At 47.8% G+C, this 23511-nt stretch overlaps 1 protein-coding gene across 1 annotated transcript in view; it reads left to right on the forward strand.

The window, feature by feature from the left end:
- The window catches only part of STK24 (serine/threonine kinase 24), a 93140-nt gene that overhangs the window by 48146 nt on the left and 21483 nt on the right, over positions 1-23511 (forward strand). Inside the window, exon 3 of the mRNA XM_031466241.2 lies at positions 19080-19136. Within this exon, the coding sequence (XP_031322101.1) occupies positions 19080-19136 (57 nt within the window). The remainder of the gene's footprint in view (positions 1-19079; positions 19137-23511) is intronic.

Consider the following 23511-nt stretch of genomic DNA (forward strand, 5'->3'; position numbering starts at 1 on the left):
ATTTCTTTGAAAGAAAGGGTTTTTTTTTATTGAAAAGAAGGACATTGTGGTATGATGAGCAGTAAGACATACACAGACAGCTTTCTGGCTGTGCGGTTAGTCGGGAAGTGCTCATGTTTGGTATTGGGTGTCTGTTGACTTAACTGCAGGTTGAATTGCTAAAAGCAATTTGTGTAACCTGTTCAGTAAACCAAGCACTGTTACACTGGATTAGGTATTTAACTTCGTTTACTGGGTGTTGATGATTTTTCCTTGACTTAGTGTGAGACTGGCTTTCTGATTATATGCTTCAGTTGCGTCTAATGACTTTTCCCTCGTTATAAATAGGAATCAGCGGAGATTGGTCAATGGCAAGGTTGGTTATAGACCAGGGCTTATAGAAGCTAACCACTCACAGTTTTTTGTTTATATCTAAGCCTTTTCTCTTGCTTTTAGCCAAGGCTGGTATAGAGTGCCACATGGATTTTGGAGTCATTATTGGTCACATTTTTTTAAATAGGTATGATGAGGTGGAGTTTGCTTGTGTTGAAATGTTTGTTAGAAAACATTGGTTCCTTAAAAGTAATGATCAGCTGTTGTTTGAGAAGGAAATGTTACCACGTTTACTTTCTGCGTGGAGGTGTGGCGTCGAAGACCTCTTGCATTTCTCTCATCTCCTTTATCACTTACCTAGGTGCATCTGTATTGCTGGGCACTTTGTGTTTTGAAAGTTGAGATCCATTCAGAGGCTGACAGACTTGTCCATAGGAGAAAGAGGGCAGAAATATGCCAGATGCAAAACCACAATGATTTCTTTGATTGCAGGGACCTTTGGGCCAGCTTGCGGTAAGAACTTGCCTTTAGAAGATCCTTTGGTTCCCATCAATGTCTCCCTCTCCTCAAAGGGATGGCAGCCCGATGGACAGTGGGCACATGACCCCAACATGGACAGACTTCCACGGAGGTAAGCTGCTGTCAGTGCCGCCCAGAGAGACCTGTGCCTTCCTTGTCAGCCCCAGGCTCCGCCTCCACCCACACCTCGGGCACATGTGCCGGAGGCCCTGAGGCTTACTCTGTGTTTCCAGCCAGGGCTAGGGTGCCGCGTCACATCTGCAGGGCTCAGAGATGAGTGGAGCGCCAGGCAGCTGTGGCTGCACCTCCTGGTAGAGGACAGGAGGTCCTGGGATGATGGTCTTGAGCCCGTGGTCAGCCCTGCATGGCTCTGTGTCTCACTCACTGCACATTGGGCTCAGTGCTGCTCATCGTGAGCCCTTGTTGCCGTTTGGGGACAAGTTACACAGAGTATCTCCCTTCTTGCTTGTATCGGTGGAGACACTTCTGATGGGGTTGCCGAGCCTGGTGCCAGCGTGTGCAAATGACACAGACGAAGCTCTGAACTTTTAGGATGTGTTGCTCCAAATCTTGACCCAGGGAAAGCATGATAGACCAGAAGTCTGCATTTCTCTAGACGGTGGATCACAGTCTGGACAGGCTTGACTGTTGTTGGCTATATTGCTTTGTTCTTCAAGAAATGGATGTATCAGAATCAATTAGTCTGTTTCTTAGCAGATTTTTTGTTGTTTTGTTTTTGTCTTTAAGAGCTTAGGTTCTGGGGTTTAAAAGAGGAGAAATTTTAACTTGTCTCCTTGGGAAAATGTGCTGAGAGTAAAGTTTCAGTTGTACTGTTGGAATGTCAGACTTTGCAAGGCGAAGTATGGTTGCTGAGAGAAATGGATTTGAACGCAAGTGTCCTCTTGCTGACTTTGTTACTGGACCTCACAGCACTCTTTCTGATGGTAAAGAGAGTGACCTGCTGTTGCAAGACTGCTGGCCGTGCAGGTCGGAGGAAGCAGGGTGGTTTTGGTGTTTGCACGGCTGTGTCCTCAGCACGAGAGGGGCTGCTGGGGCCTCTGGTCAGGGAGAGTCATCGCGGGGTTTTAGTGAGGGGCAGGCAGGCACCTCACTGTGAACATTTCCTTTATGACAACTTAACTCATTTCTACAAAAGGGAAAAATCTTCATTGTCAACCCCCCCCTTTTTTGTGGGGAGGGAGTGATTTATTCTGACCCATTAAGATCATCCTGACTGTCGTAAGGATCTCCTCTCACAGTCAGGGGCACTGCTGGGAGCTGTGCCCTTGTGAGGCTCTGGCTAGTGTGGAGAGTATCAGGGAGATTATCTCCTGCTTCTTACTTGGTCTGACTTTCTGGGTCTCCCATACTGTGTTTACTTTCTAAGAGGCGCATTCAGGCACCTGCAATCCCTTGCTCTTTCTTGCCTGGACCGTGTGAACAAGGCGGCAGCAGGTGGCCAGTACAGACTGGACTTCGTGTGATAGCAGGAGGTTATGAACTCAAGGTTATTGTGTGAATTTAATCTGGCTTCACTCCTTGGTTTAATAATGCTTGATGTTACTTTTTCTGGTTTTAATCACGTTTCTGCCTCTATTTCATTTTTGGGAAATTAGAACTGGTCCATGGGAGTAGCTGTCAGCAGGAGTGGCACGTCCTTCATCTCTGACTCTGTGTGTCTTCTTTGAGCAGATGATCATTGGGTCTCTGAGCCCTCTCCTGGGTGTGCCACAAATGTGCAGAGTTGTGTCTGTCTGTAACTTGTTTCTAAAAAGTGTCTCTTGGCAAATTGGGATCTATTTAGCAGTTGGGTTTAGGACTGACCCCTAGAGCACATTTAACTAGTGTTTACGTGGGCCGTACTGAAAAAATGCATGGAAGATATTTCCAGTATATTTCGTGAGGTGTGTGAGCCCTTAGTTACTTGGGATGTGAAGTGTCTTTCCCCACAGGTAACCCTCACAGGGATTTGCTTTTTGAACGTTGTTAGTGGGATTTCACACATGTGAAGAAAGTACTTGGGCCTCTGAGTGCTACCCTCTCCCTCCAGTAGCGTGTTGTGACTGTGTTGAAATCGCCTGTGTTGGTGTCTGAAGGTAATCCTCTCTCTTGATCCTAAGATCCAGTTTCTGGGGCTCCAAGACCTCGCGACAGGTCCCTCTGTCCCTCCTGCCACCACCTGTCATGACACACTGATCCCTGCGCCCCCAGAGCCCCGCTGCCCTTGCCTCACTGGCAAGGGGGGCAGGTGAGTGCTCTGCACCTGGAGCGGCTCTGGTTAGTGAGGGGCAGGGGTGTGGTGTCGGGGCTAGGGCAAGGCAGGGCCGTGGCCTCCTGGATTCGTTCCTCAGAGTTTCTCCAGCGCTGGCTGAGGATTTTCAGCCAAGACAGCAGCTCAGAAGAAGGAAGGAGCCTTGACTGGCTTTGGAGACTCTGGGAGAAGCCCAGGTGACCACACCCCTTGGGACAGAGGGCGAGAGGGTGGGGAGATGCTCTTCACAAAGACTCTGAACTGAAGGAGAAGAAAAGCCAGGCTGGGACTTGGGGCCATCACGGGAGCTGCCTCGCCCACTGCTTGGCTCTTTTTAGTGGCATGTTGGAGGTCAGATAAGTTAGTGTGAAGTGTGTTCCATCACACCAGTCACTTGTCTACACGCACCCAAGTCCCCTCCTTTGTTATAAAGGTAGTGTGGTTTTCTGCTCCTGAATTAAAAAAAAAGTTACACTTGAAAAATTATTTGACGGAGGTGATTTTGGCCTCTTTGCTGCCCTGATTCTCTCCCTGCCCCTCTTGGCTGTTCCCAGCCCTTCTCCCCACCCCTGTGCTAGCTGAGGAGGAGGAGGAGGGGGGCTGTCCACGTGCTGCCCTGGGGCTCTGGGAGTGTGCAAAGGGCCCCGCCGGGGGTCCTGCTCCCCACAGACCATGGCAGGGGCCCTGTGAGGCTGTGTAAGCGACCCCTACCTCCGCTCCTGAAAACCCAACTGTGTTCAGTCGCTTTGGTTAATTACAGACTCAAGAGTTTGAAACCACACATGAGGTGTGAATGATGTGATGTAAATACTGTTGGAACCCTCTGTTGTTTCCTTTTCTTTTTTCTCGCATTCTCATTTCAAAGTTTAAGCAGTAACTTCAATGAGCAGACTCTTCCTAGAGAGACAGTGTATTGGCTAGTCTGACACAGACCTGTTTTTTAATACATGTTTTCCTTGTCCTGTGTGGTAAGAAAAGGGGTGGGCGCTGGAGGACAGTGAGGTGTTTGACTTTTAAAGTCATCAAAAAATGTAAGCATCCCATGGTTCTCATGAGTCTGAATAATGAAATTTGCCACTAATGTCATTCCCGCTGTGGTCAGACCTGCCCAGTCTTTGTTGGCTGAACCTCACTGCTACCATGCAACTGGGCTCCACGGACTGGCGGTGGTGGGATGGCTGGGAGGGTCGCAGACTGACTGGAGCTGCTGGCTTGCTCAGGGACCGCTCTGAAGGGGCTTTGAGCTTAAGGTAGCATTTCTGGTTGAGTCCCACTCTTGAAGATGTTAGTAGGTACTGCCTGATGAAATGTTTGGGCACGTTGGGGCCAGTAGGTTTCTGTTACGGTATTCTCAGAGCTTTTGAGACTCTCTTAAGGGAAGTTTAATGTGCAGCATCTCCTCAGTGTATTTCTTTGTGGGCCCTCCCCCCGCCCCCATAGCATACATTTCAATTCTACAAAGTCCCTGCGGGGTGCCTCTGGAAGTACTTCCCTGGTCGGCAGTAGGAGGATGAGCCCTAGAAGACATCATGTGTGGTTACGAAGGTGAGGCCGGAGGTGCCACGTTAGCACTAAGTAACTTTCTGTGGCTCTCTTGCTGTTTTGCTTCCTTGAGAAAAGCATTTGTTAAAATGTTGGTGGATTAAAAACTGGATGAATTGACAAAAGGACTGTGAAGCATGAAATAAAAGTTACTGAAATAGCATGTTAATGTTTTAAACAGTTTCACTTTTCAGTAAATAGTTTTCTGAGTGAAACTGGGGGATTTAGGAAAAATAAGCTGTAAAGTATCTGTGCATGTCTTTTGCGTAGGAAACACAAAGTAATGTTAGCACACACACAAAGGTTACAGAGCCGAGACCCATGGGAGGTTTAAAATCTTAATGAAAACAAACTATTGGGGGTTTGGGGGCATTTGATTAATATCATATTACTGCAAAATCTTTCTGTCTCGGTTTTTCTTAAACTCTTGCTAAAGAAGTTTCTAAGATTTCCTCTGCCCCAGCTGGGGTGTGGTTCACTTTTTGTTCACTTAAGGAACACTTGAATATTAATAAGCCACTTTGTTTGGTGCGTGGAGTACAGTGTGGGCCAGGCAGCGAGGACCCCTCACATCCGGGAAGTGTGACAGCCTTTCGCTGCTCGGAATTTCTAGTGTCTCTGTTCGACGTTCTGTACGTTGGTCACTGTTGGTGGTTGGCTCCCATTTCCTGCTTGGTCGTTGCGCTCTCATCTAGTCCAAGCCTTTAACTACCACCCAAGCTCCCAGATCTCAGTGCCTGGCCCCGACCCTCCCTAGGCCTTGGATCCCACTTAGAGAAACAGCCGCCTGAACGGCTCCCCAAGAATGACCCCGGGAACTCATGTCCAGCCTGCCCTCTGATAAGCTCGGTCTCTGTAGTCTCAGGGGTCGGTGGGAGGTCCTTATTTAATCCAGGGGCCGTAACTTAGAGCAGGAACACACTGGGGGACTTTGAAAACCGCAGATGCCCCATTCCACCCCTGAATGGGGATTTTGGGGCTGTGGCTGGACTGTGTTCATGAGCAACCCAATTTAAATTCCTGAGGCGCAGAATCCCCCATCAGCCACGCATCAGAGATGCCTTAGAAATGTGCTCAGGCTTTAAAAGGGTGAACCAGTCAAGAACGTTAGGCCTTTAATTGAAGCTGTTTTCAAGGGGCCAGTGTCGGAGGCCCTCGTCAGGTCACCAGTGGTCTCCAGGAGACAGTATCTGGAGATGGAGTTACCAGCGTGTTCTCCACCAGCGGCTGTCTCAGGTGGTTGGCCTCACGGCTTTCCTTCCCGCCCGCGGGGCCCTGCAGGCAGCTGGAGCTGGAGCAGGGAGCCCTCCTACCTCTGACGGGGATGTAGGCCCCTCGTTCAGCCCTGGCTGGGAGGTTCCAGTACGCCAGGTGGGCTCGGGGCTGCAGAGGGGGCTCTGATTTCTCAACTCCACACGGCTTATCCCCCGTACAGTCTCGCTGGCGTCACGAGGATGGAGGGGACCTGAGGAGAAGCCTCCTCGGTGGTCTGCCCTCTAGAGCTTCTCTGTGTGCCTGGCACCCCCACCTTCTCCGGGACCTGGTGGGTGTGTGGGGAGCTCTTCCATTCAGTCCAGTTCCCCAGAGGTCTGGCCTCGTAATTGGAGGTGAACGGTGTGAGACTGGACAGTCGGTTTTAGCCTCTGATGTGAGGCACCCTAGGTTTCTGGGGGCACCATCACTGTTTCTGTGGCATGGAAGGTAAAATGAAGGGACAGAAAACACTGGCGTCTTACTTCCTTTGATCTGAGAGGAGGAGGGTGCAGCTCAAGTGGTAGAGCACATGCTTAACGTGCACAAGGTCCTGGGTTCAATCCCCAGGACCTCCTCTAAAAATAAATAAGTAAACCTAATTACGCCCCCCCCCCCCCAATTTTTATTTTCTTTGATCTGGAAGGAGCAGGAAGAACTGCGATAATGAATTCTGTGGCCCGTCCTCACCATGCCCGAGGAGGGCACCGGCAGATGGACACGGAGAACACGCGGTGGGGCCAGATGCGCCTGGTTTCTAACAGGAAGGGCAGGGAGGTGGCTCCAAGTGGGGCCCGGAGAGGACAGGCAGGAGCCAGCCCACAACCTCGCCTCCCTGGGGCCGGCCTTTGCCAGAACCTGGTGGAGTCGGGAGGAACCCGGAAGGTGCTTGTTGCTTTTAGAAACGCGCAACCCCACAGTTATACTCTACGTATGTTAAGACTTGGAAGAGAGAGTGGATTGTGTGCCAGGAAATGACACGATTTGTCCATTTTATTTTCTGTTTGTGATTCCTCTGGGTTATTTTCTTAGGTTTCTGGCTTGTTATTTTAAACACAGTTGATTTCAGAGTTATTTCCAAGTATCTGCCCTGTTTCCATGCTGATTCTATGTTTGCTGTTTGTTGCCTTCAGTTAATTTACTATGTTCCCTAAAGAGAATGGGTTTGGAGTTGCTGATTCCATTTAAGTGACGTGAATATAAGGAGTCTCTGAAAAGAGGAAATTCGTGGAAGTTTTAATAATCACGCTCAGACGCACGGCTCTTTAAGACCTCTTTGAGTGGCGGTTTCCCAGGTGTTGGACTTGTTTATTTGTTTGGTGGAGGGGGAGGCCTAGCGTTCTTCACAAACAGCCAGATCAGTCCACAGCCAGAGATGACCAGCGGTGCTGGCCCAGAGCAGAGCCTGTCTGGGGACGCAGAGGGTTTGAGTCCACGGTTGCTGAGTTGTTCAGTTGTTGGTTTCTGGTCGCCTGGAGAACTGGCAGCAACAGCCAGTCCCATGTCCCGCAGCTGCGCGAGGGACAGCTTTTCCCTCGCTTGGCAGCCCAGCCTGCTGTCTGCTGTGGAGATACGGTCAGGCCTGATTCGCCTTCTCTGAGCAGTAAACTAAAGCCATTTCCTGCAGTCTGCAGCTAGATTCTAAGTGTGCTCCCTCCACCTCGTCTGCCTCGTCAGGTCTTGGAGGCGGTACTCGTCACTCCCAGTGCGGATGGAGTGGAGGATGCCTGTGTTCCTGGTGAGCCTGACCGCTGCCCCAGGGCTAGCAGAGCTCTCCTCTCCCTGCAGTAGTGGTGCTCGTCTGCACAGCCACCTACCAGGTGGGGTGAGCCCCCGCCCCCTCCATGTGCACCCCCTCCGTGGCGGCCACCCTCCCAGCCTTCCTTGGCCATTTGGAAGTCATCTGCCGCATTCCCCTGTGGCCTGGAGCAGCTGCAACTCCTGGGAGAGGGACAAGAACATCTGTTTTCTCTGAGAGCAGTTTTTTAGGACACGAGCATCTGTCCCTGCGTTTCTGGGAAAAATAGAAATGATACTTGGGGCCCTTTGTATCAGACTCCAGGGTGACTGTGTAGAAGCAAAACAACTTACTTTTGGGTGGACCACACTGATCCACAAGTAAGTCTTGCTTTGAAATCACAAGGGGATACATTTCATTTCACAATCAGTCACGGGGGAAAATAATGGCAGGCTCAGTGCCAAGGGTAATAGAAAACTTTGAAACGTTTGGAAGAATGGGGACTGGATCCCTTCCCCTCTCCCGAACACACTGTCCTGGTGTGATTGAAGAAAGTCCCCAAAGACATCTGGCAGCTCCGTTTTATGTTTTTCTATCCAGAAAGTTGAATGGATTAAAATTCCAATTAGGCTAAATATTTTACTTCACCAAAAGGATACTCTCTCTGTTTTCTGGCTAGTGTTACCTACAATTTAAAATAAGTATTAATTGTATTTCTAGTTCTTTTTGCCTCAGCATGCATGTTCTGCATATTTAAACTTTCGTCTGGAGTATCTAAATGCAGCTGATGTATTTAGAGAAAATAATTATGCCAAATGCTCTCTTTTCTAAAACTTCTGTATTTCTAAGTAAATTTATTTTAAGAAATTGTATCGTATATGAGATCACAACTCTTACATAGGTTATGTAATGAGGAAGCTGCTTGCTGTGTAATGAAAGAAAAGACCTCTTCCCGGCGAGGGCGGTAAACTCTTCCTCGCCCAGTATTCGTGCAGCACAGCGTGACTTCTAGGCACGTGGGTGAGTAAAGTAAGTGGACGGACTGCTGGCACCAGGCCCTCTTATGCACCCTGTCTGGGGGCCACACGTGGTCATGGCTGTTACTGACCGATCGTGGTTTGCAGTGGGCAGAGCGAGTGGGCTGGCTCCTTTCTAGGAGTCTGCATTGGGCTGCATGGACTTTTACATGCTGTGATGCTGTGACAGTCTTCTCACCAAGGCAGGAGTGAGGCTGGGGTATCGATGGTGGTTCACGCCATGCATGGTGGGGTGTAGGGCAAGAAACACGTAGCTCCTCGCCAGCCTCGGGGAGGGCGCCCTGATTCAGGTGCCACTTGACTGTGTCCAGTAGCTCATCACTAACACTTACTCTGAATCAATACCATGTACTTGTATCTAACTTCATTCTGGAGTAGAACTGTGCAGAAAATAAAGGTGGGTGAGGTGTCCAGAACGTTGGAAGGAAGAGCAGCAGAAGCGTCTCCTCGGTACAGTCCAGCTTCGAACAGACAAGTGCACTCAATGGAAAAAGCCCCTTACTTTGGAAGCTGTTTACCTTTAGAGGTATGGTAAATACCCTAAAGGGTGGACGTAAAAGTGTAAATATGAATTTGCCACCCATGCATTGAGATACAGCGTTTGTTATTCATGGATTCACCAACTCCGTAAGTTGTCTTAACCCTGAGGCATCTCTTAAATTTGCAGAACACAGTAAAGTGTTCTTTCTCGGCCACATTCGCCCTTTGACTTGGTCTTGTCTGATCTCTTCAGGCTCCCAGCCTGAAGTGATACTAAGTCCTCAGTAATCACTTCTTTTGGTTTCATGGTTTTGTGATGGATATTTGTGACACATGCTGTGTAATGTTCCATTAAAATCCTCGCCTGTCAGAAGGACAGTCTTGTAATTATTAGAAATATTTCACTTCTGCAGGAGGAGTGCATTTTTAGCTTCTGACAGTGATGACAGACTTGTGTGACTTAGCAGGGAGTGAGCATTGACTGTTCGCTCGTTCACCAGGATGGGTTCGAGCGGGGAAAGGAAAGTGCTCCTGCGTTGCCTCCCAGGGCGCTTTGCCATGCTTCTGTCTGTTGCTTCTTTTCTTCTCCCTCAGATTCAGTTCATTTGTGTTTCCCTGATTTCCCTGGTAAGGATCTTTAGGTTTTAGCGGAGTGTTCTCATTCACCTTAGTGTCTACCAGCAGTCAGCACGGGAAGTTGCCATTAGCAGATTTCTTACTGCCTTGTACCAAGTTTGTGTTGATGAAAGAGAGAGGATCTTGGTACCCATCTGGGGAGACTTAATGTGTACGGACACACATGCGCACACAGTTAGACGGCAGCCCCTTCCAGGAGACGCACTCCTCTGACACAAACCCCAGGAAGAGCGTTTTAGGGAAGCTTCAGTTTCCGGTTTATTGCAGGACTCAAGGACAAATGTTCTTAATTGTGATATGATGGAGCGGGGCGTGTGAATCCCTCAGGTCACAGGCAAACATTTTGTAAATTTATGTGCTTTTCAGGCGGTCAGATTAGAGTTCATTGGTGTCTGGAAGGAAACCAGGTAAGAACAGTTAGTTGCATGAGAACCATTTTCCTCCTCACTGGAATCCTTTAGAAGTTGCCTAGCGTCTGTGATGTTTGCTGCTGTGGTTCTTGCTGTTTAGATTTCAGACTCAGCATTAAGTCTGGATTTGAGCCCCTACTGCTCCCCTTCCCTGTGCCAACCAGGCCTCTGACTCTGTAAAGTGGGAAGAGGCTGATTACCTAGAGTCACACCAAGCACTCTTTCTGGAGCCTTTTGGTGAGCTATGGGGCTGCTGCTGGCACCCTGTGAATGGTGCTGGGCCCCGCTTATGGGACCAGGACAGGGACTTGCGAGGTTCTGGGCTGCTCCCTCGGGAAGCCTGCGGCCACTCCCCCGTATTGAAGGAGGCTGTGGCCTCTGCTCTCCCGTCTTCAGCCAGTACCCTGGTCCCAGCCAACTGGGACCCTGGTGTCAGGGGGATGAGAGGTGGCCTGGAAGGGCAGCAGCTCTGGCTGTGTTCTGGTCTGTAAGGTTTCTGCCTATGACACAGAGGAGGGGTCAGGTCCCCCAAAGGCACTGTGGACCCGGCCGTCCAGCAGACAAGCTGTGCTGAGCCAGTCCCGAGAATTAGTGGGAGGGGGGCAGGTGGTGGTAGAAAAAAGATGAAAAAATTTTGTGTATGGAGACTCTCACACTTTATAGTCATTTCCAAAAGCTCCCCTTTCTTTACATTAGATGACAACCCCCTGTCCCAGGAAGCGCCACATCCCTGACACGTAGAGATGCACCTCCTTCCTCCTCCTCCACTGGTACCTTTTCCAGGTGTTGGTATTAGGTTGTGATGTCATGAGAAGTCCAGTGCCTCAGAATGGTTGCTGGAATATTCTGTTTTTCCAAAATATTCAAGGGCAGAATCATTTGCCTGCCTGCCTTTATCTTTATATGGATATTTTTAGAGGAGGTTAATTGATTTGTTTTTTTCACCAACTCCTTTTTTCTTTCTTGAGTAAATGTTAGTTCATACATTACAGAGAAATTGTCTATTTCATTCTAGATTTTCAAACTTACTATAATAAACTACTGTGATCTGTTCTGTTTGTGTTTAAAAATGTTTCCATCTCTAATCTTTTTATTGCTATATTTGCAAATGAGTGTTAGCTATTTTTTCTTGGTTATAGTAGCTGAAGTTTATCTATTATTTAAAGGATAAAATGGATTTCATTCTAAACTTTTCCATTATGCATGTGTCTTTATTCTTTGTTTTCCTTAGGTTTCCTTCTTTTCCCTTCCGTGCTAACTTCCGTGTTGAACACGTAAAATGTCTTCCCTCTTCCCTCCCTCCCCAACCCTCCAGGCTCCCTCTCTCCTCCCTCCTTCTTTCTCTTTTTTGGCTTGGTAATGAAAATATATAATGCTCTGTTTTTCTCTGAATAAATCTTTGGCTGTATTATATAGCTTTTGGAGTGTGTAGTGTTTCCAATATTTTTGGCTAGTTTGTAGTGATGATTTAGACTTTTTCTAAGGATTTGATTCGATGATTTTGAGTTGATTTGCTTCTCTTTGTGCCATTTCAGGTTTATAGCTTAGTGTCATTTTTAGCTGGTATTTGCATGTGGTGGCCTTTCTCCTGTTCCGTCCTTGTTTCTAGCACTGGAAGACTTTCCTTGCATTGGGGCATGTTTGTCCTTCAGGGCCTCCTGGAAGAGGGCAGGCCGGGCTGCGGGCCCCCCCCCCCCCCCCACCGTCAGCGGTGACCCGCTGCCCCCATGCTGATCCTTAGCTGTGCTGATGGTCTCCCTGCCCCCGGAGAGAGTGGCCAGTGGGGGAGGGGTGGGCAGACTGAGCGCCGGCTCCAGCACCCGCCGCCTTCTAGGACCTGGCAAGCTGCTCTACCCTGCTGGCTCCTTTCCTGGAACGTGGGCTGGCCCCGGGGGTGTTGGGACTGGTGGGATAGTGTGTGTAAGGCGGCGCCCAGTGCAGACCAGGCACACAACAAACAGTGGGTCTCAATCTCCCTGCCTCTACCCAGGCAGGCCATGGCCCTTCTGTGCTGCAGTCTGCTCCCCGTGCGACCGTCCTGGGGCAACCTCCTCAGATGATATGGACCGACATGATTTGCTACAGAAATTCCATTTTCCTGTATTTTACATGTAAAGGCCTTCTTCCCTATTGAAGCGAGTTAGAGATACTGTTTCTGAGTTGGATGTGCTCAGTAACACAGAGGATATGGGCGAGGCTGGGGGGGTGGGTAATGGAAGAGTCAGCGTCCTGTCCACTGCAGAGCCCGGTGCTGGGTTGGCTTTGGTAATGACCACCTGGAGAGGGCTAAAGGCCAGAGGGCCCTCCCTCTTGTGTGAAAGTTTTGATCCCGGATGTCACCCGAAGTCAGCATTGTGTGTCATTCCCCAACCACCTTTAACTGTGTTGCTGAAATAACAGAGAAACTCAGAATGCAGCTGGGGACCAGGGTGGCCACGGGGATCCACCCTTCTCCTGTGATTGCAGGTCATCTGAGTGAGTAAAGATCAGTTAAGTGATAGGGGCTGAACTTGATTTACCTGGGGTGGTTTGCAGTGTGCCCTTGAGTTAAAAAAAAAAAAAGTTGGCTTCATGTGTTACCACTTGTCTGGAAGAAGAAACTTTCTCTTTCCTCTTTGACTAGGGAGCCTGCAAATGAAAATGACTGAGGACAGATTAACATGGAAAAAAAAGTTTATAAGTATTTACTCTCATTAAACTATTCAAGGTAGAGGCTTATATACAGAGCTCAATAGGGAAAAGGGAGGGAAGAGCACAGAAGTTTCTGCGGGAAAGACAGGTGGGTTTTCAGAAGGACAAACACAGTGTGCAATTTGTGGTCACGTTGGTCCCCCTGGGGCTGCACGCCTCCTGCCTCCTGAGACAGGCCCCAAAGAGTGGTGTGTGGCAGCCTCGTCTCTCAGATCAAGGAGGCTCTGAGGAGGCTGCTTTCTTTGTCTTTGGAATCCGAAGTGTCTTCAGCTTAAAATTACTTCCATTTCAAATTAAGGTTCCAGGAGGGCCCCCTGTACACTCTTTTCACTCCTGTCAGTTGTCACCTGTGTGCTGGTCCCAGCTTCTCCTGAAGGGCACAAACCACGTTGCCAGTGGGGCACTCTGGAGTTAATGTGGCACTAACAGCTCCAGCTCACGGGCACTGATGTGTGCTGGGCCTGCCCCTCTGACATGGGTGGTCTTTAGTGCCCCCACAGATGGGAAACCAAATGCGACTGCAGGCGTGGTGTCAGGGGTCACGGAGCTGATGAGGGTCAGAGGCAGGATCCTACCCCATCTCCAGATTCTGTGGTCATGCACAGCTTCTTAGCAGAAGGGTACCTTTGCTGTAAAAACCACATTCTTCAGGAAGTCTGTTTTGATAAGACCTTGTGCATGGTTAATACCACTTGGGCTCAGCCTTTCCCAGTGACTGGGGGGCCAGGGAGTGCAGTGCAGAAGCAGAAACAGCTCACTTCATTGCAGTTTCATATTGAAAAAATCTTGTTCTTTGTTAACAATGCGGAATCCGCCCCGCTTCTCTTACCTTCTTTTAACCTTCCTGTCATCTGTCTGTCTGTCAAGCCCCTGTGAGGGTGGGGAGCGCCGGCTTTCAGTCACCCGTTCCAGACAGTCAGGGCGTCTGCCCATAAGTGGTGCCATTAGTGATGATGTGTCTCCATTAAATTAACTTCTACAAGTAAAAATTACCAAAGGCAAAATAGAAAGATAAATGAGGAAAATGCTGTGTTTGTGGCTCATATTACAAGAGGCTACTTTATGTTAAAAGCTGCTACTTTAAAAAAGGTTGGTAACCCAATGGAAACATAGACGAAAGATGAAAGAGGATTCACAAGAGAAGCGTGCACGACTTTTCAGCACATAAGTTCAGTCTTGTTACAATAAGAGAAAGATAAGCTCCACGAGATGCCTTATTTATTTTTTGCCCCTGCTTGTGGGTTGGTGACTGTCTCCATTCGCTGGGGCCGCTGTAACAAAGTCCCGCAGGCTCAGGGCGTCAGCAGCACAAGTTTAGTTCCCTCGCAGCTCTGGAGGCCGGAAGGCCGAGGCCCAGGGGTCGGCAGGGGCGGTTTCCTCTGAGGCCTGTCTCTCCTGGCGGCTTCTCCCGTGTCCCCACGTGGTCTTCCCTCCGTGTGAGCCTGTGTCCTGATCTCTTCTTACAAGGACACCAGGCAGACTGGGTTAGGGCCCACCTCTGTGATACCCTGTAACGTGATCACCTCTCCAAAGACCCTGTCTCCAAATACGGTCACATTTTTCAGTACTTCAGGTTTAGACATCAACATACAAATTTGAGAAGGGGGCACAATTCTGTTCCTAACAATGACCAAAAAAAGTTTGATCACACTCTGTCTGCAAAGAAAAGGGGAAATTGGCTCTCAGACATTGCTGGAGGCAGTATAAATGGAGCCACCCTCTTTGAAGAATAATTTGTCATTATCTGTCATTATCTGTTTAAATTCAAGTGGATTCCTCTGACCCGGCGATTCCTTTCCCAGGAACTCCCCAAATGATACGTCTGTGAGGTTCTTGAGCTGATGCCTGGCTCATGATTGCAGAAGAATGGAAACAACCTAATGTTGTCAATAGGTTGAAAAGTTTTTTTTTTGTTTTTTTTTTTAAGGGGAGATTCCTTTATGGGCAAGTATAGAATGCTCAAAGGAGAAGCGAGGCATAGAACACTGTATAGAATGTTACACTTGGATAGAAGGCGAGAAAGAGTTTATAGGTGTTTGCATAAGATGCTTCTCCGAGGTTACAGAAGATGGGATGAAAACTTGCTGGGTGTGGAGGCTGGACAGCCAGGAGCCAGGGGTGAGAGGGAAACTTCTCACTTTATACACTCAGTACCTTTTAAATTTTGGATCCTGAATTTATTAAATAAATAACCCATTTTCTTTCCCTTATCAGAAAATTCTGTCACAAGCTCATTCATAATTTTTGTTGTTTGAGGTCATTTTTAAGAAATGAAATTATTTTGATTAAAATCATTCTTATTTTTAAGAAATCTTACATATTTTTCTTAGGGTACCCCACAAGTCACAATTTGGCAGGTTTTATGAGGGCAGTGGTTCTGCATCTGGGCTGTGACAATACTTGGTCACCAGGAACAGGTGGAATGTGTCCCTTGACCAGACCACCCTTCTCAGATACTCTTGCTTCAAGACTGGCAGGGCAGTAATTATTTTTTCATTCTAGTGTAGAACGTGCATGAGTCGTTGTTCCAGATTTCATTTTGCTCAGAAATTCCCATGCAGAGAAATACCACTTAGTCTTGTTAATCGGGCTGTTTTGGTTTTACCGGCTTATTCTGAGGCACTTACGGGTGATCGTGTTAATGTTTAGTATCTTGAGCTTTGCAAAGGGCTTTCACGTTCATTTTATTGTCAGTTGAACTGTGAGGGTTGGAAACACAGATTATCGCCATCTTTTTATGGATGAGGAATTCAGAGCTTAGATGTCTCACAGTGAGTAGTGGTGGTGGTCTAGCTGGGGGTCTCAGGGTATAAACTGGCTCTGCCAAGATGCGGAGAGGACTGTGGTCAGCACTTGCGGTGCAGTAACACGTCAAGCTTATGGATGTGGATCATGTAGTTCAGTGGTTTCCAGTGGGGGTGGCTCTGGCCCCCAGAGGACAGGACGTTGGCGGTGCCTGGGGATGTTTTCCATTGTCAGAACTGGGCATGTAGTGCCCGCGTCTAGTGGGTGGAGGCCAGGGATGCTGCTGTACACCCTGCAGTGCACCCCCACCCCCCACATCTCCAGCCTCAAAGGTCAGGAGCACCGAAGGTTTGAAATCCTGTCAAAGCCGGACGGGAGTGCTTCACCCGCAACCCTCACTTACCTGAGCTTGTCCATTTACTCCGCTTTGAACGTGTCTTCTTTAAGGATTGATGGTAGTAGAAAGTATTATTTGAGATCACGACTGATGGCAGACTGAAGAGGCCTCCTCTGCCTGTGTTGAGTGTGTGTCCTGCCCTGGAGCTGTGGTGCTGCGGGTGTGCCACCTGGTGCCACACGGTCCTGCATTTGCACCAAGGCCTCCACAGATGCTGAAGTCTGCCTTTCACTTTGTCCCTGGTTTTCATAACATCCGCAGCATCTCTGTCCTGACCTGGTTTGTGAGCCAGGCAGAGGTGTTTCTAGCACCCTTCCCTTTCGGGTGGAAAGAGAAAGCAGCATCTGGGGGTTACAGTTTGGGGATGTGAGCCAGGAGAGGGAGGAGCCAAGCAGAACCAATAGCCTTAGGGTGCACTGGGATGTGGGAGAGTCAGACCAGAGAAAGTGGGAAAGTAGCTGAGCCCAGAGGAGTGGAGGAGAGTGTTGGGGGAAGGTGAGGAATGAGTGGAGGGGTCACTGTTGGGCTGGGGGTCACTGGTGTGAGTAGGTCCCCCTTGGGACTAGGGCTCACTGGTAGTGGGAGGCGGTGGGGGACGGAGGACACTGCTGGCCAGGCTGCCCTCTGGTGGCGGCCGAGCTGGACCTCCTTGGAAGCAGGGAGAGTGAGGACAGTTTGGGCCTGGAGTCCCGGGGGTGGGCACCCCGGTGCGTGTCCTCAGAGGCCAGGCCTGTGAGCTGTGATGCGCAGGAGGCCGGGCAGGAGGACTCCAAGCCTGTGGTGTTGGAGCCGGGCATGGAAGGGAGGAGGTAGATGGACATTTGTGCAGGGCTGGAGTTCGGAGTTCGTACTGAAGTTTGGTAGAAGTTATCAGTTACTTTAAAACCAGCAATTGGGTTAAAGGGAAAGGAGATTCACTCTCCCTCCAGGGATGGCCTGTGGGCACCTTTGTCAGCATGTCCTCTGCCGCCCCCTCCAGGGCTGCCTATCGGTGAAGGGAGTGGCCAGGCATCCTTTCGAGTGAGGCCCCCTGACCTGTCGGGCTCTGCATCCCATGGCTGCCCCTCTGCCTCCTGGGCCCCTGACCGCACACCCTTCACTGCTGTCTCCGGCCCTTCTCCACACACCTCGAGCACTCTTTAGGAGCCAGCATCTGCGCTGGTGGCCGTCAGTGACCTTTGGGAGAAGGTGCAAAGTGCTTAGCACAGGCTACAAGATAGACCTTTCTCTGTAGGCTCTTTCCTTCTACAGCTTCCCTCCTGACCATCTGCTGGCACCTGCACTCGTCCCCTTGCTGCCTCCCCCACCTCGGTGCCAGCTCATTTGCTTTATCTTAAGACACTTGGTTCCACCCCCGAGATCTGGCTGGTCCCTGCTGTCCTCTCTCCTGGGCCCCACTCTGGGAGTTGTCAGGCGTCAGTGGTTGAGTAGGTCTGTCTTAGCTGTAGAAGGCAGGGCTCCCCGCTCCCCGCAGGCAGGGCAGGCGTTGCCCGGAGGGAGCGGGGACTGGCCAAGCAGAGCACACAGGAGCTGGTGGGGGGAAGTTGCCGCCCCATTTTCTGGCCAATACAGTGGCTGCCGTGAGCGCCACACTCAGTGAGGTTGGGAAGCAGCTTCAGGTGGGGACCAGTGGAACCTTTCATGATTCATTTCCCATTCCCCAACTGGTGGAACTGGTGGAACCAAGGACAAAAGCTCGTTGGTCTTAGGACCTGGCCAAGGTATTTAAAAAGCAGCGGCCTGAATGAAGGACCTAGCGATATTTTCCTAAGTGCCCCCCTCCCGCCCCCCGCCCCAGTCTGGCGGACCTCATGGTGGGTAGCGTTCAGACCCTGTGTGTCTGGTTCCAGGAACGAGCTGCTTTGTTGTGGAAGTTGGGCTGGTCTTGTTGCTCCAGCTCTCCCGGGGGGCGAAGCCTTTACAGCGAAGGGTGGGGCTGTGTAAAGCCTTTCCGCTGGGGAGCCTAGGCTTGCCAGTTGTTTGCTTTGGCTGAAATTCCCCTGAGGGTTTAGGACAACACAGGATAAAGGGTCACTTTGTCCCCTTTTAGGCTCCCTGAAAGGGGAAGGTAGCCATATGCAGGGTCACTTTGTTCCCAGGCAGGCAGGCAGGTGAGCAGTTGGCCGCGGGGCCAGCCCAGCAAGGACTAGAAATGTGGAGCTTCAGAAAGGAGGGCGAGGTGGATCCCTTGTCTTGCTGCTTCCGGAAGTAGCGTGGTGGCCCCACACCTCAGAGTCAGAGCAGATTGTTTCCCAGGCGGTCCTGTTGCTCAGCCCCGGCTCCCTGCAGGTGGGAGTGGAGGGGGCAACAGCTTCTCTCACTGTTGGGGACTCACCCTCAACACCATCAAATAAAAGGGATGGAAGCTGGGCCAGACGGCGCCGGAGGAAAGGGTGTGGGAGTAGAAATGTGAACTTCCATGTTCCTTGTAGAAAAACAGTTGAGCTTTCTTGTGCTGTCCAAAATGGTGTTGGCCACCCCTGCGAGAGTTGATTTCTAGTCCTCTGGGACTTGTGTTTGAAAAGAGAACTCTGGGAGTCATGGGGGCTGCGTGGCTTCAGGAGAGACAAAAGGAAAAGACACCAGACCTGGAGGCTGGTGAGGGGTGCTGGAGGACAGGCTCTGGGCAGCAGGTGGAAGGCTACATGAGCTGTGCTGCCTTCTCTGTGCGTCTTAGAGCTGCAGGCCGGAGGAAGGGGACCTGTCCCCATGGCTGTGCTCCTGGCACCTCCTGGCTGACGCCCGTGGCAGGACCTGCATGGCTGCTGCTGGCTTTGCCTGGTTTTGGGGACTGGTTTCCAAACCCTCCTGCACCTGAAGGTCACTTGCTGAGGTTGTGTGGAAATGGGTGTCCTTACCCTCTGGTTCAGTAGGTGTGGGACCCCCTGCCTGGGTGGGAGGGTCTGATGCGGGATCCCCGCTGACACAATGCAGGTTTCCCACACGGAACTCCCTCAGACACACTTTCCTTGCTGTTGCATATGTATAAAAGCTCCACGGTGAAAAATATAAAATAATCTTTTTTGCCTTTAAAAAAAATAACTTCCCTCCCTTTTTTTTGTTTTTGTAGGACACTAAATTGTGGATAATAATGGAATATCTTGGTGGAGGCTCCGCACTGGATCTAGTAAGTATCACGTCGGATGTTTAATACGCATCGAAGCTCTTACCAGTAAATCTTTTTTTTTTTAAACTTTTTTTATTGAGTTATAGTCATTTTACAATGTTGTCAAATTCCAGTGTGGAGCACAGTTTTTCAGTTATACCTGAACATACATATATTCATTGTCACATTTTTTTTTTTGCTGTGAGCTACCACAAGATCTTGAATCTATTTTCCTGTGCTGTACAGTATAATCTTGTTTATCTATTCTACATATGCCTGTCAGTATCTACAATTTTTGAAATCCCAGGCTCCCTTCCTACCCCCCCGCCCCCTTGGCAACCATAAGTTTGTATTCTATGTCGATGAGTCTGTTTCTGTTTTGTATTTATGTTTTTTTTTTAATTCCACATATAAGCAATCTCATATGGTATTTTTCTTCCTCTTTCTGGCTTACTTCACTTAGAATGACATTCTCCAGGAACATCGATGTTGCTGCGAATGGCGTTATGTTGTCATTTTTATGGCTGAATAGTATCCCGTTGTATAAACATACCACATCTTCTTTATCCAGTCATCTGTCAATGGACATTTAGGCTGTTTCCATGTCTTGGCTATTGTAAATAGTGCTGCTATGAACATTGGGGTGCAGGTGTCTTTTTGAAGTAGGGTTCCTTCTGGATATATGCCCAGGAGCGGGATTCCTGGGTCATATGGTAAGTCTATTCCTAGTCTTTTGAGGAATCTCCATACTGTTTTCCACAGTGGCTGCACCAAACTGCATTCCCACCAGCAGTGTAGGAGGGTTTCCTTTTCTCCACAGCCTCTCCAGCATTTTTCATTTGTGAACTTCTGAATGATGACCATTCTGCCTGGTGTGAGGTGATACCTCATTGTAGTTTTGATTTGCATTTCTCTGATAATTAGTGATACTGAGCATTTTTTCATGTGCCTGTTGATCATTTGTATTTCTTCCTTGGAGAATTGCTTGTTTAGGTCTTCTGCCCATTTTTGGATTGGGTTGTTTGCTTTTTTCTTATTAAGTTGTACGAGCTGCTTGTGTATTCTGGAGATCAAGCCTTTGTGGGTTTCATTTGCAAAAATTTTCTCCCATTCCGTAGGTTGTCTTTTTGTTTTACTTATGGTTTCCTTTGCTGTGCAGAAGCTTGTAAGTTTAATTAGGTCCCATTTGTTTATTCTTGCTTTTATTTCTATTGCTTGGGTAGACTGCCCTAGGAGAACATTTTTGAGATGTTTGTGAGATAATGTTTTGGCTATATTTTCTTCTAGGAGGTTTATTGTATCTTGTCTATGTTTAAGTCTTTAATCCATTTTGAGTTTATTTTTGTGTATGGTGTAAGGGAGTGTTTTAGCTCCATTGATTTACATGCTGCTGTCCAGTTTTCCCAACACCATTTGCTGAAGAGAATGTCTTTATTCCACTGTATATTCTTACCTCGTTTATCAAAGATTAGTTGACCAAAAGTTTGTGGGTTCATTTCTGGGCTCTCTATTGTGTTCCATTGGTCTATATGTCTGTTTTTGTACCAATACCATGCTGTCTTGATTACTGTAGCTCTATAGTATTGTCTGAAGTCTGGGAGAGTTATTCCTTCAGCCTCTTTCTTTTTCTTCAGAAATGCTTTGGCAATTCTAGGTCTTTTGTGGTTCCATATAAATTTTATTGTGATTTGTTCTAGTTCTGAAATATGTCCTGGGTAATTTGATAGGGATTGCATTAAATCTGTGAATTGCCTTGGGCAGTATGACCATTTTAACAATATTGATTCTTCCAATCCAGGAGCATGGGGTATCTTTCCATTTGTTTTATGTCTTCTTTAATTTCCTTCATCAATGGTTTATAGTTTTCTGTGTATAAGTCTTTCACCTCCTTGATTAGATTTATTCCTAGGGATTTTATTACTTTGGGTGCTGTTTTAAAGGGGATTGTTTCTTTACTTTCTTTTTCTGTTGATTCATCATTAGTGTAAAGAAATGCAACTGATTTTTGAACATTAATCTTGTAACCTGCTACCTTGCTGAATTCTTCGATTAGTTCTAGTAGTTTTTGTGTGGACCTTTTAGGTTTTTCTATATATAGTAACATGTCATCTGCATATGGTGACACTTGTACCTCTTCTTTTCCAATTTGGATCCCTTTTATTTCTCTCTCTTGCCTGATTGCTGTGGCTAGGACTTCCAAGACTATGTTGTATAGGAGTGGTGATAGGGGGCAGCCTTGTCTTCTCCCAGATAATAGTGGGAAGCTTTTGAGTTTTTCATCGTAGAGTACTATGCTGGCTGTAGGTTTGTCATATGTAGCTTTTATGATGTTGAGATATGTTCCCTCTATACCCACTTTGGTGAGAGTTTTTATTATAAATGGGTGTTGCATTTTATCAAATGCTTTTTCTGCATCTGTTGAGATGATCATGTGGTTTTTGTCCTTTCTCTTGTTGATGTGATGTATTACATTGATTTGCATATGTTGAACCACCCTTGTGTCCCTGGGATGAACCCCACTTGATCATGATGTATAATCTTTTTTATGTGCTGTTGAATTCTATTTGCTAATATTTTGTTAAGGATTTTTGCATCTATGTTCATCAGTGATACTGGTCTGTAATTCTCTTTTTTTGGTAGTGTCTTTGCCTGGTTTTGATATCAGGGTGATGATGGCTTCATAGAATGAGTTTGGGAGTATTCTCTCCTTTTGGCAATCTTCTGGAAGAGTTTGAGAAAGACTTCTATGAGTTCTTCTTTGTATGTTTGGTAGAATTCCCTGGTGAAGCTGTCTGCTTACCAGTAAATCTTGCTTACAAAGATAATTCTGTTTTTATCCATTTCTGTTTCCCTCTTCAGCTGCATGAAGAAAGGACCAAACTATGCCTTATGGTAGGAATATCTGCTTCTGATAATATTGCTGAAAATTATAGGTCTCCTTTTGAAACCAGTTTTGCTCTTTTGTGGGAAACCAGTGAGTTCATCCCAAGCAGCCATGCGGGTTGTTGCCCACCACTGTCTGACCTAAGAACAGTTTCTTATTTTCTGAAACTGGTTTTAACCTTGAGGAGCTGATACCCCATCATTGTTTCATGTTTTAGATGGTAGCTCCTAAAATATATGTGGAACATTTTCATTTATAATTAATTAGAATTTTTAAAAATTTAAATTTGCTTTTAGGGGTGGGGGATGGCATGACACCACACGAGGCAATGGTCAGGTCTAGTGGGAGCGTACACTTGTGTTTCCTGGATGCACACGCAGAGGCCTTGCTGGGCTCACAGTGTGTTTATGGTGAGGCTGGATCCCCACCAGTGGCTGTGTCTCCGACCCAGCCTGGCGCTGCTGTGGCACTGGGTGCACCAGCCCACTCACACCAGAGTGGGAGCTTGGTGTAGGGTGACCTCAGCGTCACGGCCTGCAGCTCCATTCTCATGGAAGAGCATGGTTACCTGTTGGTCTCTGACAAAGTGCTCAGAAATGACCAGCAAATCATAAGTGTTACTTAAGTCGTCCCTGAAACACAGTATATGCAAAACAAGTTTTAACAGTTAACAAATTAAAAGATTTGTTTAGCCCCTGACATCTCGTACCTGTGCAGGGAAGTCATTGTAATCGGCGCTCTATCCCTGCCCGTCCTGTAAAAACTGGGCTTTTTGGGTGAGTGCTGATCTCCAGGTCAGGCCTGATCTATCATTTTCGTGTTAAGAGGATGTGTCCTGCTTGCTACAGATTTGTCAGGGTGATGGGTCTGTGGTTTTCACTGCTCTCAGGGCTGGAAGATGCCCGTGTTTTTTAGTGGTTATAGTCGACACAGATTTTATTCACTAAGAAATACCCTTTGATTAAAAGGAGTTCACTTTCTCATAGTAATACTATTTTGGGGAGAGGAGGAGGTAAACCTCTCAAACTATATGTATCTCCAAAAGTCTTACGTGCCCAATTAGAAAAATCACATTGGGTTACATAAAACATGTAAGCACTTGGTCAAAATAGTGTTCAAAAGGGAATTTCAAGAAAAAAATTTAATATGGTATAAACAATTATATTTAAATGGAGAAAACAATGAAACAGCTCAATAAATTTTATGACTTGCTTTGCTTTTCTATAAATATACGTATTATACACAGAGCTTTTCATTTTTTTTACTCTTTTGGGAAATACTACAGAAATGCAGAAAATTGCCTCGTTTTGTATAATTAGATTCACTATTATCTTAAGTGAATTTCGTTTGTGGCATACAGAAAGTTACGTGTGGGGACTCTTTTCCAGCACTGAGTCCTTCAGAGCAGCAATTCTAGTCTCTAAATGCTTTAGTTTATTCATTCTTACTGCCACAACGATTTAATTTATTTAGTGGCAACTTTCTTTGGAGCTTTGAAGCCTGTGAAATTTT

This window comes from Camelus dromedarius, chromosome 13 (genome assembly GCF_036321535.1).
Source record: "Camelus dromedarius isolate mCamDro1 chromosome 13, mCamDro1.pat, whole genome shotgun sequence".
NCBI classification, from domain to species: Eukaryota; Metazoa; Chordata; class Mammalia; order Artiodactyla; family Camelidae; genus Camelus; species Camelus dromedarius.